This window comes from Callithrix jacchus, chromosome 7 (genome assembly GCF_049354715.1).
Source record: "Callithrix jacchus isolate 240 chromosome 7, calJac240_pri, whole genome shotgun sequence".
NCBI lineage: Eukaryota > Metazoa > Chordata > Mammalia > Primates > Cebidae > Callithrix > Callithrix jacchus.
This window is the reverse complement of record NC_133508.1, coordinates 32,353,896-32,372,156: the sequence shown is the minus strand read 5'-3', so window position 1 is coordinate 32,372,156 and position 18,261 is coordinate 32,353,896. Positions and strand designations below refer to the sequence as shown.

Below are 18,261 nucleotides of genomic sequence, written 5' to 3'. Positions count from 1 at the left end.
TGACATCTGGTTTTACAGGTTAATAAATAAATAGGAATTTTGCACAGGATGAATCATACCCCAAATCTTTCCCATAACTATCTGAATGATCTAAATGATGAAATTTGGAACTTTGAGTTGATGATGCTTAGAGAAGATTTTGGAATTAGTGCTGAATTTTTGGAGATGTTGTGGTGGAGTGAATGCATTTTGCATATGGCAAGATGATGAATATTTAGAGATCAGAGAGTAGACTGTTATAGGTTGAATTGTGCCCCCTATCTTCCCTACATAGGGCCTCAGAACATGATTTTATTTGGAAATAGGGTCTTTACAAAGGTAATCAAGTAAAAATGAGATCATTATAGCAGGCTTTAGTCCAATATGAATAATATCCTTATAAAAACAGGATATATAGATAAGAGACAACCACACGGAGAAAAAGTCGTGTGAGGATGAAAGCAGAGACCAGAGTGCAGCATCCCCAAACCAAGGAACACCAAATATTGCTAATTAACTACCAGAAACTAGAATAGAGGCATTTAATAGATTCTTACTGATGGTCCCTCAAAAGGGTTGGTATCACCAACCATGCTGATACCTTATGTTTGCTTCTGGCCTCGAGAACTCTGAGACAGTAAATTTTCATTGGTTAAGCTACCTAGTTTGTGGTAATTTGTTATGGAAGCACCAGGAATTTAATACAAAGAAGAAACAGGCAATGTTCTTTGGCTTGGGGTCTGAGGCCAACTGCACCACACTTACCCAAACACAAGCATGCATGGGTTCCACTGGACCACTAAAACCTCCACTGTTATAGCCCCCACTACTGAATGTATAACAGTATAGATATAGTCTTAGTATATTCCTGCTTGCATTCATTCCCAAGCCCTAATGAAAACTGCTGTAGCTAGGGCCATTTTGTGGCACATGTGGGAACCATGAATTTACCTGACTAATAGTACCTAGTGCTATTTTCTACCCAAAATAAAACCCATTAACTAGGGGAGAAAAGATATAACTATTTCATTTGTGAGCTTAATAAAGCCAGTTTTCTATGAGACTGATTTTCCATTCATGGGGCCTGTGGACTGGCTTTGGGTACACATAGAGACTCAGCTGATTATTGGCAGTTTGTTGCTTTAGTGTGGCCCTAAGAACTTGCAGTACCAACTCTGTGACTATCACAGAGACTATTGCCCAAGACAAAGAAACTTTGTATACAACAACTGACATCACAAATACTCTTTTCAATATCAGTGTCCCTGTTCTAACCTTCTGCTATATTGAAGACATCTTCCTGGTGGTCCCAGACACTACCAAACAAAAATTATTGCCATGTTGATCTACATGCAGCAACACAGCTAGCAGAAGAATATAGACAAGGTACAAAGACCAAAAATCCAAGTGAAATCCAGGGTATGATCTAGAAAAGGGCATAAGGTCTTACTCCAGAGAAGACAATTACCAAGCTTTTGGCTCATTCTATCCAAACAAATATAAAGTCCCAGGGACTATTGGGACTATTCAGCTATGAGTACCTTCACATCACTCAGGCAGGGATCTAGATGACACCCATATATTGTGTTACAAGTAAGGCTGCCATTTTTGAGTGGAGTTCTGACCAACGGGATTGCCTGGAGGCTTTCCAATGGGCCACGCTGCTAACTTTAGCCTGAGTCCTTGTGATCCACGTCTGCCTTTGAGAAATAGGTCTCAGTAACTTCTCTGTTCACCAATTAGAACATATAGCAGAAGGACCCTGTCACAGGAGTAAGGTGCCCACTGGGTTTTGGAACACATAATCTCCTAGAATCAGCTGAAATATACACATTCTTCATGAGACAAATATTGGCCTGTTATTGGACATTGATTTCCCTAAGAACTAAGTCTATGACTCAAAGCCATGAAATAGTGTTATAAAGTTCAACCAAAGGTTATCAATTCTTGGCTATTGTTTTTAGTTATCTTGGGGTATTTACATATTAGTTCACAGTATAAAATATCTTTTTTTTTTTTCTTTTTGAGTCAGGGTTTTGCTTTGTCACCCAGAGTGGAACACATTGGCATAAACATGGCTCACTATAGCCTCAACCTCCTGGACACAAGCTGTCCTCCATTTCAGCCCCCCAAGTAGCTGGGACCACAAGCATGGGCCACTACATAGCTAAGTTTTATAATATATATATATATTAGACACAGGGTTTTGCCATGTTGCCCAGGCTGGTCTTGAACTCCTGAGCTCAAGGAATACACCTACCTCAGCTTCCCAAAGCACTGGGATTATACAATCATAGACCAAAATTCCTGAAGCCACTACTGAGCATTTTGGGGAGATACTAAAAAGCCTCTGGGGAACTTTTAAGCAGTGTGCACAGATCGTCTGCAAGAGTTTGAGGACCATCAGCTAGGCCAATGAGTCGCAGAAAGTGGAGTGAATGCCACAGACTGCTCTCAGAGAGTTCTAAGAGATGTTTACATAAGATTCTATGTTCTTAGGGAAATCACTTATCCTCTAGTCCACATTTTCTTTATTATTATTGTACTTTAAGTTCTGGGATACATGTGCAGAACGTGCAGGTTTGTTACAAAGGCATACATGTGCCATGGTCTTTTGTTGCACCCATCAACCCATCATCTACATTGGTATTTCTACTAATGCTATCCTTCCCCTTGCCCTCCACCCCCCCAACAGGCCCCGATGTGTGATGTTCCCCTCCCTGTGCCCATATATTCTCATTTTTCAACTCCCACTTATGAGTGAGAACATGCAGTGTTTGGTTTTCTGTTCTTGTGTTAGTTTTCTGAGAATGATGGTTTCCAGCTTCATCCATGTCCCTGCAAAGGACATTAACTCATTCTTTTTTATGGTTGTATAGTATTCCATGGTGTATATGGGCTACATTTTCTTTAACCAGTCTATCATTTGGGTTGGTTCCAAGTCTTTGCTATTGTGAATAGTGCCACAATAAACATATGTGTACATGTGTCTTAATAGCAGACTGATTTGTAATCCTTTGGATATATATCCAGTAATGGGACTGATGGGTCAAATCATATTTCTAGTTCTAGATCCTTGAGGAATCAACACACTGTCTTCCACAATGACTGAACTAATTTACACTCCAGCCAACAGTGTAAAAGTGTTCCTATTTCTCCACATCCTCTCCACCATCTGTTGTTTCCTGACTTTTTAATGAGTGCCATTCTAATAGGCATGAAATGGTATCTCATTTTGGTTTTGATTTGCATTTCTCTGATGACCAGTGATGATGAGCTTTTTTCATGTTTCTTGTCCTCATAAATGTCTTCTTTGGAAAAGTCTCTATTCATATCCTTTGCCCACTTTTTGATTGGGTTTTTTTTCTCATAAATTTGTTTAAGTTCCTTGTAGGTTCTGGATGTTAGACTTTTACAAGTCAGATGGATAGATGGAAAAAATTTTCTCCCACTCTGTAGGTTGCCTGTTCTGCCGATGATAGTCTCTTTTGCTGTACCTACGGTCTTTAGTATAAATAGATCCCATTTGTCTATTTTGGCTTTTATTGCAATTGCTTTTGGTGGTTTAGTCATGCATTCTTTGCCCATGCCTATGTCCTGAATGGTATTGCCTCAGTTTTCTTCTAGGGTTTTAATGGTTTTATGTCTTATGTATAAGTCCTTAATCCATCTTAATTTTGTATAAAGTGTAAGGAAGGGGTCCCGCTTCAGTTTTCTATATATGGCTAGCCAGTTTTCCCAACACCATTTATTAAATAGGGAATCCTTTCCCCCTTGCTTTTTTTTTGTCAGGTTAGTCAAAGATCAGGTGGTTGTAGATGTGTGGTGTTATTTCTGAGGCCTCTGTGTTGTTCCATTGGTCTCCATTTAGGTACGAGTACCATGCTGTTTTGGTTACTGTAGCCTTGTAGTATAGGTTGAAGTCAGGTAGCGTGATGCCACCAGCTTTGTTCTTTTTGCTTAAGACTGTCTTGGCTATATGGGCTCTTTTTTTGTTCCATTTGAAATTTAAAGTAGTTTTTTTCTAATTCTGTGAAGAAAGTCAATGATAGCTTGATAGGAATAGCATTGAATCTATAAATTACTTTGGGTAAAATGACCATTTTCACGATATTGATTCTTCCTATCCATGAGCACAGAATGTTTTTCCATTTGTTTGTGTCCTTTCTTATTTCCTTAAGCAGTAGTTTGTAGTTCTCCTTGAAGAGGTCCTTCACATCTCTTGCAGGTTGTATTCCTAGGTATATTTAGTTACTGAGTGTTTTTAGCATGAAGGGGTGTTTAATTTTATTGAAGGCCTTTTCTGCATCTATTGAGATAGTCATGTGGTTTTTGCCATTGGTTCTGTTTATGCGGTAGATTACATTTATTGATTTACATATGCTGAACCAGCCTTGTGTCCCAGGGATGAAGCTGACATCATCATGGTGGATAAGCTTTTTAATGTGCTGCCGGATTTGATTTGCCAGTGTTTTATTGAGGATTTTCACTTCGACGTTCATCAGGGATATTGGCCTGACATTTTTTTTGTTGTGTCACTGCCAGGTTTTGGTATAAGGGTAATGCTGGCCTCATAAAATGAGTTAGGGAGGATTCTCACTTTTTCTATTGTTTGGAATCGTTTCAGAAGAAATGGTACCAGCTCTTCTTTGTACCTCTGGTAGAATTTGGCTGTGATCTGTCTGGTCCTGCCATTATTTGATTGGTAGACTATTAATTTCTACCTCAATTTCAGAACTTATTATTGGTTTGTTCAGGGATTCGACTTCTTCCTGGTTTAGTCTTGGGAGGGTGTAGGTGTCCAGGAATTTATCCATTTCTTCTAGATTTTCTAGTTTATTTGTGTAGAGGTGTTTATAGTATTCTCTGATGGTAGTTTGTATTTCTGTGGGATCAGTAGTGATATTCCTTTTATCATTTTTTATTGTCTTGATTTGATTTTTCTCCATTTTATTCCTAATTAGTCTGGCTAGCAGTTTATTTTGTTAATCTTTTCAAAAAAAACACCCCTGAATTCATCAATTTTTTGAAAGATTTTCCATGTCTCTAACTCCCTCAGTTCTGCTCTGATCTTAGTTATTTCTTGTCTTCTGCTACTTTTTGAATTTGTTTGCTCTTGCTTGAATAGTTCTTTTAATTGTAATGTTAGGCTGTCGATTTTAGATCTTTCCCAGTTCCTCATGTGGGCATTTAGTGCTATAAATTTCCATCTAAACACTGCTTAGCTGGGTCCCAGAGATCCTATTACATTGTGTTTTTTTTCTCATTGGTTTCAAAGAATGTATTTATTTCTGTCTTAATTTCATTATTTACCCAGTAGTCATTCAGAAGCAGGTTGTTCAGTTTCCATGCAGTTGTGTGGTTCTGAGTGAATTTCTTAATCCTGAGTTCTAAGTTGATTGTACTGTGGTCTGAGAGACTTTGTTATGATTTCCATTCATTTGCATTTGCTGAGGAGTGTTTTACTTCCAATTATATGGTCAATTTTGGAATAAGTGCAATGTTGGTGCTGAGAAGAATGTATATTCTGTTGATTTGAGGTGGAAAGTTCTAAAGATGTCTATTAGGTCTGCTTGGTTCAGAACTGAGTTCAAGTCCTGAATATCCTCATTAATTTTCTGTCTTATTGAACTGTCTAATATTGACAGTGGGGTGTTAAAATCTCCCACTATTATCATGTGGTAGTCTAAGTCTCTTTGCAGGTCTCTAAGAACTTGCTTTATGAAACTGAGTGCTCCTGTAGTGGGTGCATATATATTTAGGTTAGTTAGTTCTTCTTGTTGCATTGGTCTCTTTACCATTATGTAATGACCTTCTTTGTGTATTTTGATCTTTGTTGGCTTAACGTCTGTTTTATCAGAGACTAGGATTGCAACCCTGCTTTTTTTTTTTTGCTTCCCATTTGTTTGGTAAATCTTTCTGCATCCTTTTATTTTGAGCCTATGTGTATCTTTGCATATGAGATGGGTCTCCTGAATACAGCACACCAATAGGTATTGACTCTTTATCCAATTTTCCCATCTGTGCCCTTTAATTGGGGCATTTAGCTCATTTATATTTAAGGTTAATATTATTATGTGTGAATTTGATCCTAGGTGCTAGCTGGTTATTTTGCACATTAGTTGATACAGTTACTTCAGAGTGTCATTGGTCATTATATTTTGGCATGTTTTTGCAGTGGCTGGTACTGGTTGTTCCTTTCCATGTTTAGTGCTTCAGGAGCTCTTGGAAGGCAGGCCTGGTGGTGATGAAAATCCCTCAGCATTTCCTTGTCTGTAAAGGATTTTATTTCTCTTTTGTTTATAAAGCTTATTTTGGCTGGATATGAAATTCTGGGTTGAAAATTTTTTTCTTTAAGAATGTTGAATATTGGCCCCCACTCTCTTCTAGCCTGTAGGGTTTCTGCTGAGATCCAATATTAGTCTGATGGGCTTCTCTTTGTGGGTAACCTGACCTTTTTCTCTGGCTGCCCTTAACATTTTTTCCTTTGTTTGAACCTTGGTGAATCTGATAATTATGTGTCTTGGGGTTGCTCTTCTCAAGGAGCATCTTTGTGGTGTTCTCTGTATCATCTGAATTTGAATGTTGGTGCCTCTTGCTAAGTTGGAAGTTTTCCTGGATAATATCCTGAAGAGTGTTTTCCAGCCCAGTTCCATTCTACCTGTGTGCCCACAGCTGCCCCTTCCCCCAGGTGGTCTGTCCCAGGGAGATGGGAATTTTATCTTAATTAATCATTAAGTTTGGTCTTTTCACATAGTCCCATATTTCTTGGAGTCTTTGTTCATTCCTTTTCATTTTGTTTTCTCTAATATTGTCTTCGTGCTTTATTTCATTAAGTTGTTATTCAATCTCTGATATCCTTACTTCTGCTTGATTGATTCTGCTTCATGAAGTTTTCATGCTGTGTTTTTCAGCTCCATCAGGTCATTTTTGTTCTTCTCTACACAGGTTATTCTAGTTAGCAGTTCCTATAACCTTTTATCAAGGTTTTTAGCTTCCTTGCATTTGGGTTAGAACATGCTCCTTTAGCTCCAAAGAGTTTGTTATCACCCACCTTCTGAAGCCTACTTCTGTCAGTTCATCAAATCTATTCTTTACCCAGTTTTGTTCCCTTGCTGGCAAGGAGTTGTAATCCTTTGGAGGAGAAGAGGTGTTGTGGTTTTTGTAATTTTCAGCCTTTTTGCACTTTTTTTTCCTTATCTTCGTGTATTTATCTACATTTGGTCTTTGATATTGGTGACCTTTGGATGGGTTTTTTTGCATGGACATCCTTTTTGGTGATGTTGATGCTATTGCTTTCTGTTTGTTTTCCTTCTAACCAGCTCCTCTTCTGCAGGTCTGCTGATATTTGCTGGAGGTCCATTCCAGATCTTGTTTACCTGGGTATCACCAGCAGAGGCTGCAGAACAGCCAAGATTGTTGCCTGCTTTTTCCTCTGGAAGCTTCATCCCAGAGGGGCACCGACCAGATGCCAACTGGAGCTCTCCTGTAGGAGGTGTCTCCCTGTCAGGAGTCATGGGCGTCAGGGACCAACTTGAGGAGACAGTAGGTCCTCAAGCCCTTAGCAGAGCTCAAGTACTGTGCTGGAAGATCTGCTGTTCTCTCCAGACCTGGCAGGGAGAAATGTTTAAGTCTGGTGAAGCTGTGCCCACAGCTGCCCCTTCCCCCAGGTGGTCTGTCCCAGGGAGATGGGAATTTTATCTATAAGCCCCTCATGGGGCTGCTGCCTTTCTTTCAGAAATGCCCTGTCCAGAGAGGAGGAATCTGGAGAGGCAGCCTGGCTACAGTGGCTTTGCTGTGCTGCGGTGGGTTCTGCACCCAGTTTGAACTTCCTGGTGGCTTTGTTTATACTGTGAGGGGAAAACTGCCTACTCAAGCCTCAGTAATAGATGCCCCTCCTCCACACCAAGCTCGAGTATCCCAGGTTGACTTCAGGCTGCTGTGCTGGCAGCAAGAATTTCAAGCCAGTGGATCTTAACTTGTTGAGCTCCATGAGGGTGGGATCCATGGAGCAAGATCACTAGGCTCCCTGGCTTTAGCCCCCTTCCTGGGCAATGAATAGTTCTGTCTTGCTGCTGTTCTATATGCCACTAGGGTACAAAAAATTCCTGTAGTTTTCCAGGCACAGTGGTTCATGTCTGTAATCCCAGCACTTTGGGAGGCTGAGGTGGGTGATTCACAAAGTCAGGAGTTTGAGACCAGCCTGGCCAACATGGTGAAATCCATCTCTACTAAAAATACAAAAATATGTTGGGTGTGGGGGTGTGTACTTGTAATCTCAGCTACTCAGGAGGCTGAGGCAGGAGAATCACTTAAACTTGGAAGGTGGAAGTTGCAGTGAGTCAACATTGTACCACTGCACTCCAGTCTGGGCGACAAGAGTGAAACTCGATCAAAAAAAAAAAACAAAAACTACTGTAGCTAACTCGGTGTCTGCCTAAACAGCTGCCCAGTTTTGTGCTTGGAACACAGGTCCCTGGGGGTGTCAGCACCAGAGGGAATCTCCTAGTCTGCAGGTTGCCAAGACCATGAGAAAAGCATAGTATCTTGGCCAGATAGCACTGTCCCTGATGGCACAGTCCCTCATGGCTTCCTTTAGCTAGGGGAGGGAGTTCCCTGACCCCTTAAGCTTCCTGGGTGAGGTGACACCCCACCTGCTTCTGTTCACCTTCTGTGAGCTGCACCTACTGTCTAACCAGTCCCAGTGAGATGAACCGGGTACCTCAATTGGAAATGCAGAAATCACCTGCCTTCTGCATTGGTCTCACTGGGAGCTGCAGACTGGAGCTATTCCTATTCAGCCATCTTGCCTGGGAATATAGCCCCTAGTTTTCTATCCAAGCTCCCATAGTGATTCAACTCAGAGAACCAACAAAGGGCTTCTTACAGTATCCTGGCCAGCCACCCTGGTAGTCCCTTGGTAGCACAATGAGAACAAAAACAACAGACAATAAGATTGTTGACCAAACTCAGATTTCTAGGTTCATTTGCTTCAATTCTGCTGGTTATCAAACCTCCTCATAAGATAATATCAATCAGATATAGCCCAGATGTTAACTGGTAAATTTTCAGCACGGAAAACATGGCTACTGCCCAGATAGCAAACACTGGCCAATAGAGTGGTATAAAAATGGCAATCAAGTACCCTCTGCTGCTCAATCCATGTGATGGGCTTCTAGAGGAGATCTATGAGATTGGTGACCAGATAACAGGTTCTCAAAGGAGTATGATTGATGGGCCCTCCAACAGATAGTGAGCCACCAGGCGCTATGTTCCATATGGTGATGTCCATTATGAATAGTATGAGTGCTATTTTCTCTAACTCTCTCAGTCAGTCTTGAGACTTGAGTAGTTTGCGTCCTTGATGAAGAAAGCAATCTTATCAAATTTGGAGGGACACATTGTAGGGTCTAACATACAGACCCTTTCTATTTTTACCCAGATCTCTCATAAATGAACATGACTAGGGGCTACTACAAGGTCTCTACGTCGCTGGTGGAGACCTGAGGACCCGGCTTCCAAAATTCTCCAGCTAATCAATGCATAGGTTACAACCTGGACAAAGTTCCACTCCTGAAAGAAGTCTGACCTATCATCTGGGTCAAACTTCGAAGTGGGGGTGGAAAAATAGTGACATTTCTTGGGCCTTTTGGTTACTGGTTAACAAATTACTGTCATCCCCACAATCCCTGACATGAGGATGAGGAGGGAAAAATATTCTTTCTAGTTTTTAATCTTAGGTCACCACCAACAGGACCTCTTTCTAAACCAACTATGGGTGCCCTTTGGACCACTACAAACCCATATTGTCATGGCCTCTACTAGTGAATATATTACTGGTTAAATATATTTTCTATAGGAACCAACACTAGCATTTACACCCACCTCCTGATGGGATTTGCTGCAGTCCAGATACTTTTGTGGGATATGTGGAAGATCATGACCTGCTAAACTACTGGCACCTAGTACCAATGTCTACCAAAACCAGTATTAACACTATGGGCATAAAAAAGGTAATAATTTCCCTCATTGCTGAGCTTTAAGAGGCTAATTATTTGTACACTATTCCTACATTTAATAGACCCATCTGGCCTATGTGAAAGACCTCAGATGCCGAAACCCTATACTGATAGGGGCTCTAAAAAACATAAGTGCTGCCTTTGGCACCAGTGGTACTTGATATTGTGACAGTTACAAAGGCTGTTGTTCAGGATGAAGGAACTTGATATGTACACATTGACAAAGCAAATATCTTTTCAGCATTCCTCTCCATGAGGATGATCAGAATTAGTTAGCCTTATGTAGGATAGGTTGCAATACACCACTACTGTCTTTCCAGAAGGCTTCCAAAGTTCTCCAGCTATCTGTAATCAATGCATAGGTTACAACCTGGACAAAGTTCTACTCCTGGAAGAAGCATTAGCCTTCCATGCTGTTTATTAAATAATCCTAGGCAGCCTCCTAAAGTCACTTGCAGACAAGGACACCATCCAATAGGAACCAGATGCTCTGTTCACCTACATGCAGCATGTACTGTGCCATCATCACTGGACAAGGCACAAGGACCTAAAGCCCAAATAAAATTCCAGGGTAATTTATAAGGGCTATGGCGTTCCATTCCAGAGATGTTGGCTGTCATGCTTTTGGCCAGCCTTGACTCCAAAAGTAAAAATAATGTGAGCAATCAGTGGGACCATTCATTTGCTGCCAAGCTCACATTCAAGCCACAGAGATCGGACAGCAACCTCTACCAGGTTACCATAAAGACTACTACCTTTGAGTGGGGCTCTGACCAACATGATACCCTGGAAATCCTTCTATTGGCCACCCTGGCCGCCCTTTTCCAGAACCTATCTGATTCCGTTTGTTGCTTCAGTTACAGGTCTCGGCAATACCTCTGCTTGCTGATTGGAGCTACCACAGCTCAGAGGTGCCCATAGATGGCCAGAGTCAGCTGAAAGGCACCCATCTTTCATGAGACAATTATTGGCCTGTTATTGTCCTGAGATGGATGCTGAGAGCATACACTAAGTTGCATAATAATATTATGACAAGAAATTCTGACCAAAACATATCAATATCTTTGTTTTTGTTCTTGAGTTATGTTAGTTTAGAGTATAAGTCTATAAAATATATGTACTTAATGCTTTAGAATATAAGTTTTCTATAAAATATGTACTTTAATACATAAGTATGAACCAAAGAAAAAAGTTCTTTTGAGATTAATTTAAAATAATATGAAATAGATATCATCATTATACTTACTGCTATGTCCTTCTCCAGAAGTTTCTTCTTTCTCCAATTGCACCTGGATTTTTGACACTGAATCTTGATTTTTAAGCATAGGATTTTCACCAGATTCTTCATCATGAGCTATGTTAAGACAGAAATTTAGTCCCTTACCAGACAAATAAGTTTACTATGAAATCTTAGATTTCAAATTTATAGCAAGTGGAAGCAACATTTTCTCTCATCTTATAAAGTTATAAGTAAACTACCTTAATGCTAGATCTGACATGAAAATGGTAAGGAAAGTTTCAATGTGTGTTGAAGATGTATTATTATTTCATAAATATTCCTAGGTAGTAAATGTGTTTTATATTAATTTCTACTTTCCTTATCTATATCTTAGGTTAATACATAATCATAGACCAAACAATGAAAATGCATATGCTCAAGGTCATTCATTACAGTGTTATTTGTAATTGCAAACTATCCAAATCCATTGATATTTTCAAGCATAGGAGACTGATTGAATTAACAGATATATACACACACATATGTATATATACATGTAAATGTATACTACAAACAATGATACAATATCAATGGTGGTATATAGTTATGTGTATCTATGTGTGCATGAATATATATGGTAAATGATAACGGTACACATGGCTGTGCATACAGTAAGAAGTTCCCCTCCCATCTGTGCCGATACATCCTATCCTTGCCCAATGTCATTTTGTGGGAAAATGAAACATTGATAAAGTCAGTGACCTTTCATGTTTACACTCTTGTTTATGTTGTTGCAGTAAGTGAATGAAGGCTTGTTACTTTCAACTTGGCTTGCTCTCTTAATTGATCACCTTCACACTTGGCAGCTCTCTTGGTGACAAATGGTTGTGAGCAGGGTGGGCAATTAAACACAATGCCTTTCTGGAAAAGCAAAAAGCATGCAGATCCCCAGGAGGATACTAGTGGATCATTTGCAAGAGTCTGTCCCATGGTGCATTCTGCCAGCCCTATCAGTGGGTCTTAGAAAATTCTGTCTAACATCATGGGGCACTCTCAGAGAGTGCTAGCAGATTGTTTACATAGCTTTTGGGTTCTAAGGGACACCAATGGTCCTTCTCTTTAGCCCTAGACTTTCAGGCCAAGATGCATGGTAAGTCAAATTAGAGATCCAACAGAGCACCTTTGAGAAAGCTAGAGAAGCATTTCCTTGGCCACTGCTATTGTCCCCTGGAGATGAGACTGAAAGTTTTCAGAGAACCTGTGAGCTAATTTGCACCAATAACTGCTGTTAGTTCCAGAGAGGTATCAGGCAATGACAGACAGCCTATGACCCAGCAAGGGATTGAGACTCATGGTTTAAATAGAAAGAATGGAGAGCCCTTTGGGATTGCTTTCCTTTGTGACCTAGAAGACCTTAGGGGCATGGGTTGTTTGCCTGAATGATGAAAAAAAAAATCTTGTTAAACTAACTTAGTGGTACCTTGTAGGTTGTGTCACTCTAGAACCCATTCTTTAGAGTGTCATGACAGTAGAGGTTTTGCTCAAGGAGGATAAGCAAAGTGGGAGAATGAGAATGGAACACCCAAGCCCTTCTTTTTCAACTGGATTCGATTTGGGTTCTGACAACTTCGGCACACCCATGCTATCTTCCCTATGACTAAAATACATTTTTAGACCATGGTTGCAGAGGCTATACAGCCCTGCAAACCATATTGATAATCTCTTGGTCTCTTGCTTGAGAGTGAGAGCAATCAATGATGAGAGTGAGAACAGTCAATGATAAGATTTTTAACAAGACTCAGATTTATTAGTGTCACTCCTACTGGTTATGGAGCCAAATTAAAATTAAACCTCCTCTAAGGTTAGTCAAATTGGTCAGCGAAATAATCTAGATCGGTGTCCCCAACCCCAAGGGGGACTTTAGACCAGTACTGGTCTTTAGTCTGTTAGGAAAGGGGTCACACAGCAGTAGGTGAGCACTGGGTGAGTGAAGATTCCTCTGTATTTTCAGCTGCTCCCCATCACTTGCATTAATTACTTCCTGAGCTTCGCCTCCTGTCAGATCAGCAGCGGCATTAGATTTTCATAGGAACGCAAACCCTGTTGTGAACTGCACATGTGAAAGATCTAAGTTGTGTGTTCTTTATGAGAATTAATGCCTGATGATCTGTCATGGTCTTCCATCAGCCTAACATGGGACTGTCTAGTTGCAGGAAAACAAACTCAGGGCTCCCACTGATTCTACATTATAGTGAGTTGTATAATTATTACATTACATATTACAAAGTAATAATATAAACATAAATAATAATACAAATATGTAAAATAAATGTAATGCACTTGAATCATCCCAAAACCATCCCCCACCTTGGCCCTGGTCCATAGAAAAACTGTCTTCCATGAAACAATTTTTGTTCAAATTTTGTTCACTTTCTCTGGTGCCAAAAATGTTGAGGACCACTGATCTAGATCACAATATTATTCACTTACTGTGATAGTGCAAGCAACAGTCTAAACATGAAAAATTCCTCAGCATGGAAAAAGCAACTGCTACAGAAAAGCAGAGACTCCATGAGAGACAGCAACATAAAAATAGTCACTGGGCACACACTCCTCAATGATCTGGGTAAGGGCCTCACCAAAGAGATCTCTGGGTTTGGTTACCCAACAATAAGGACTCACAAAAGGAGATTAATGGGCTCTTCATCAGGGAACTCATGGCCTGGTGATAGTGTGCCATCATGGGCTCAATGGCAGCCTCCTAGGATCTGCCCAGTGCTGGCCCCTATGAATAATACAAATGCTGTTCTCTTCTTCCAGTGAATTTTGAAATGAATTAGAGTGCCCTGCCAGTTTCTACTCAAACCTTTTGGCAAAAAAAAAAAAAAAACAAGACTATGACATGGCCAATGTCCCTATGTCCCTTGTGAGGAATGGAGGCCCTATATCAAAGTTAAAGTTCAAAGTGAACATGGAAAATTTCATTTCTTGGGCCTTTTGCATAATAGTGCACAGGTGACTGTGATCCCCAAAATCCCTGGCATGAGAATTAGGAGAAAATAGATAATGTTCTCTGATTTTCAGTTAGAAGCCACCACCACCAAAATCCTGATCTGACTACAGGTAGTTCTCTTCAAGCCACTATACACTTCCATTATTATGGCACCCATTACTGAATGGGTTATTGTTATAAGGTACTGTCTATGTCTACCCCTGACTGTATTTACGCCCAATCCCTGAGGGGAATTGTTGCAATTAGGACCATTTCAGTGCGGAATATGGAAGACTAAACCTGCCAGACTACTGTAACCTAGTGTCTTTGTCTCTTAAAAACACTATCAACTGTCTTGGGGATTAAAAAAGTCTTTATTTCTGTGCTTAAGGAAGCCAAAGTTCACCATCTGGTCTTTGCTTAAGGCATTGTGTACCTGGAAACTTAATTGACTATTGGTGGCTCAATCCCATAGTTCTGTCTTTGGCACTGGTGTTACTTGGCATTATGACTATCATAGAGGCTACTACCCAAGCTGAGGGAAATAGTTATAAAGCAACTGACATTGTAAATGCCCTTTTTGGCATTCTTGTCCACAAAGATGATCAAGATCAGTCTGTCTTGCATTAAATGGGCTGCATTATACCTTTAATATCCTTCTTCAAGGCTTCCGTCCTTCCACTCCCAGATGAAGTACTAGCCTTCCACTATATTCATCACATCCTCCACCAGGCCCAGACAAAACACTAGACACTATGCTGACCTACAGGTGGTAACATGGCTGAGCCATTAATACAGACAAGGTATAAGGACCTATGACCCATGTGAAATTCCTGTAAATAAACTGGGAAGAGACAGTATGTTTCACTCCAGAGGAGACAATTGCCAAGCTTTAGTCACTCTCAGCCCCAACAAATAAAAGGAAAGCCTAGAGTGGTGCTCTCACATTCCATTCATGGGTATCTTCATGAAACCATCTATCAGGTTACCAAGAAGACTTCTACCCTTAGGTGCTGCCTAAAGATAGGATGCTCTGGAGACCCTCCAATGACCACATAGGTTGTTTTTCCCCTTGCCTTCTCTGATACATCTTGCCATTTGAGTTACACATCTCAGCAGATAACAGAAGGATACTGCCATATATCCCAAGGTTCCTGTTGAACAGTTGGACCCATAATCTCCTACAGTTGGGTGAAAATAAATACCCTTTGACAGATTAATAATTTTATTGGGTCCTGGTGGACACTGAGCACATAAGCATGCCATAAAATAGTCTCAAGACCGGAAATTCCAGCCAAATATTATATGGCTTTTGTTCCCTAGTTATTTTAAGGTATTCACACTTTAAACTTCTATAAACTATATGCTCAACTACATACTCATGAACCAAAGAAAAAAGATCTAATGAGATTAATTTTTTAAATTTAAAGTTACCTATAAATATTATACTTACTACTATGTCTTTTCTCTCTAGGAAGTTTTTTTGTTTTTTTTATTTGCATTTCAAGTTTTGACACTGACTCTTGATGCTCAAGCACAAGATTTTTGCCTGGTTCTTCATCATGAGCTACATAAGGAGATGCATTTAGTCTCTTAATGGAAAAACAGACCTACTGTTAAATCTCTAGATGTCAAACTTATCATTGTGTAGCAAAATTTTCTCATTTCGACAAATTTGTAAGTAAATTACCATAAATCCAGATGTGACATGAATACTATAAGAACATTTTTAATGGCTGCATGTTGAAGCTCATTATTTCATAACATTTCTAGGCATCTAATATATATTAGTCATTAGTTTCCTTAGGTTATTTATACTTTAGGTTAATACATATTTACAGAAATAAAAATTAAAATACACATGTGAAATGTCATTATATCACATATGTAATTGCAAAATATTAAAACTACATAATAAATAAAATACAGTAAGTCCTCACTTAATGACATTGATAAAATCTTGGAAACTATGACCTTAAGCAAAATGACATATAATGAAACCCATTTTACCATAGGCTAATTGACATAAACAAGAGTTAAGTTCCTATTTTTTGTAACATAAACATCACAAACTTCTAAATAAAGACCCAAAACACTTCTAATATTAAACACTAAAACAAATGTGAGTTATACATAGAATTAAGAAAAAATAATAAAAACAAGTAAGGTAATTATTTACCAAATTTGTGATTAATCAGTGAGTGATGGTTGTCATAGTGGTGGTGAGTTAAGTCAAGGAACAAATTCCTTGATTTATTCAAAAGAATAAATCAAAAGCAAAGCAAAATTATAAGGAACACCTCTTCCCATCATGCAATTTAAAAACAATCACAAAATGTGGCTTACAGAGTGCTTTTGTACTGCATTATCATGCATTTGCATAATTATTGTCTACTTTGTGAATATTTATTTTACAATAATTTGTATTCACTCATTCATTCGTTTTCCAACCAACTTTTTCCAGTGAAGGTTTGCAGGTGGTTGGAAGCTATCCTAGCAGCTCAGAGCACAAGGTGGGAACGAGCCCTCAACAGAATGGGTGCACTCAGACATATACCCTCACTCACTCAGGGCCCACTTAGACACATACCCACACTCACTCAGACAGGGACCATTTAGACACACCAATTTATCTAACATACATATCTTTGGAATGTGGGAGAAAATTGGAGCACCCGGAAAGAATTCAGGCAGACACAGGGAGAATGTGTCAACTCCAGACTGTGTGCTTGGATAGGCATCCATTTTTTTTTCTCATTAACATTATAATCAAACAACGTTGAATAAAATGATGTTATTCAAGGATGTGTTGTACTACACACTATGGTAGTATATATGGTAAATAATGTGGTGTGAACAACTGTAAGTGTAACTGTAAAACAAATTAAACATGTCTATAAATTGACTTGAAGGGATTTCAAAGAATAATGTGAAGGAAAAAAATATCTACAAAGGGGAAACCTTGAATGCCATCTTTGGGAAAGGAAGACAAAGAAATGAGAAAAAAATAGAGAAGGAAATAGAAAGATAGCTATCTTTACAAAAAGAAGCAGAGGAAAGATATCAGAAACAATGTTGTTGGTTACCTACAAAATGAGGGGAGAGGACTGGGGAAAAATAGACTCCTCTAAGTATAATTTTTGCATTTTTTTTTTACTTTTGAAAATAGGTCCATGTCCTACTTCAGATTTTAAAAATAAAAGATTCAACTTTTACAGATTTCAAAAATAAAAGTAAGTCAACAAGAAAAAGAAGGTGGGGATGAAAACTAAAAGGAAATAATAAAATTATTGAAGAAAAAATAAAAGCAATAACTCATCAATATAGTATTTGACATAAACCCTCACTATTGGACATGAGAGGTGGAGGTGGAGTGAAAACAAATCATGAAATCTTTTTAGTTGGTTTGTTGTTCTAATATGTGTTAACCAATTCTAACTCAATTTGAGAGGAATTAGAACAGGGGGCAAATAAATAAAAGTATTCATGTGATTCAGAGCTCCAGCTAACTCAGCCTCAGGATGAGGAAAATAGCATCTTGTTTGCAGCTCCCTCCACTATGAGGCAACCCCAACCCATGACCACTCACACAGTCTACACTGATGCATCTGACCCTTGCTAAGTGCTTGCTGTTCTATGGGGTAAAATGGGACACTGGTGTATCTGGGGACCTGCCTCTGTCTAGGCTATGGCTTAATATGCCAGTAAGTGCATGAAGTTATTGTTACTTTGAGTTTGGCGTGTTATCTTAATAGACTGACTCAAAAACTGGCATCTCTCTTTCTGATAAACTATCACGAAGAGCAGGGTGGCCAATGAAGCACAAAGCCTTTCTGGAAGGAACACTTTGGTAGGTGCTAGTGAGCCTGTAGGACGCCCTCAGTGGAAGGGGTATGGGGTTGGTACTAGATCATTTGCAAGGGACTCAGCATCCCACAGGGCACTCTGCCAGTCATGTCAATCAACCATGTTTTAGAATGTGCCAGCAGACACCATGGGGTTTTCTAGAATGCTAATGTATTGTTTAGAGGAGCTTTTCAATTCTGACAGGA

At 39.4% G+C, this 18,261-nt stretch overlaps 1 protein-coding gene across 1 annotated transcript in view; it reads right to left on the bottom strand.

The window, feature by feature from the left end:
- The window catches only part of CCDC7 (coiled-coil domain containing 7), a 467,329-nt gene that overhangs the window by 213,554 nt on the left and 235,514 nt on the right, over positions 1 to 18,261 (bottom strand). The window contains exons 25-26 of the mRNA XM_078329853.1: positions 15,663 to 15,776; positions 11,245 to 11,352 (exon numbers count right to left, since the gene is read on the bottom strand). Coding sequence (XP_078185979.1) covers positions 11,245 to 11,352; positions 15,663 to 15,776 — 222 coding nt within the window. The remainder of the gene's footprint in view (positions 1 to 11,244; positions 11,353 to 15,662; positions 15,777 to 18,261) is intronic.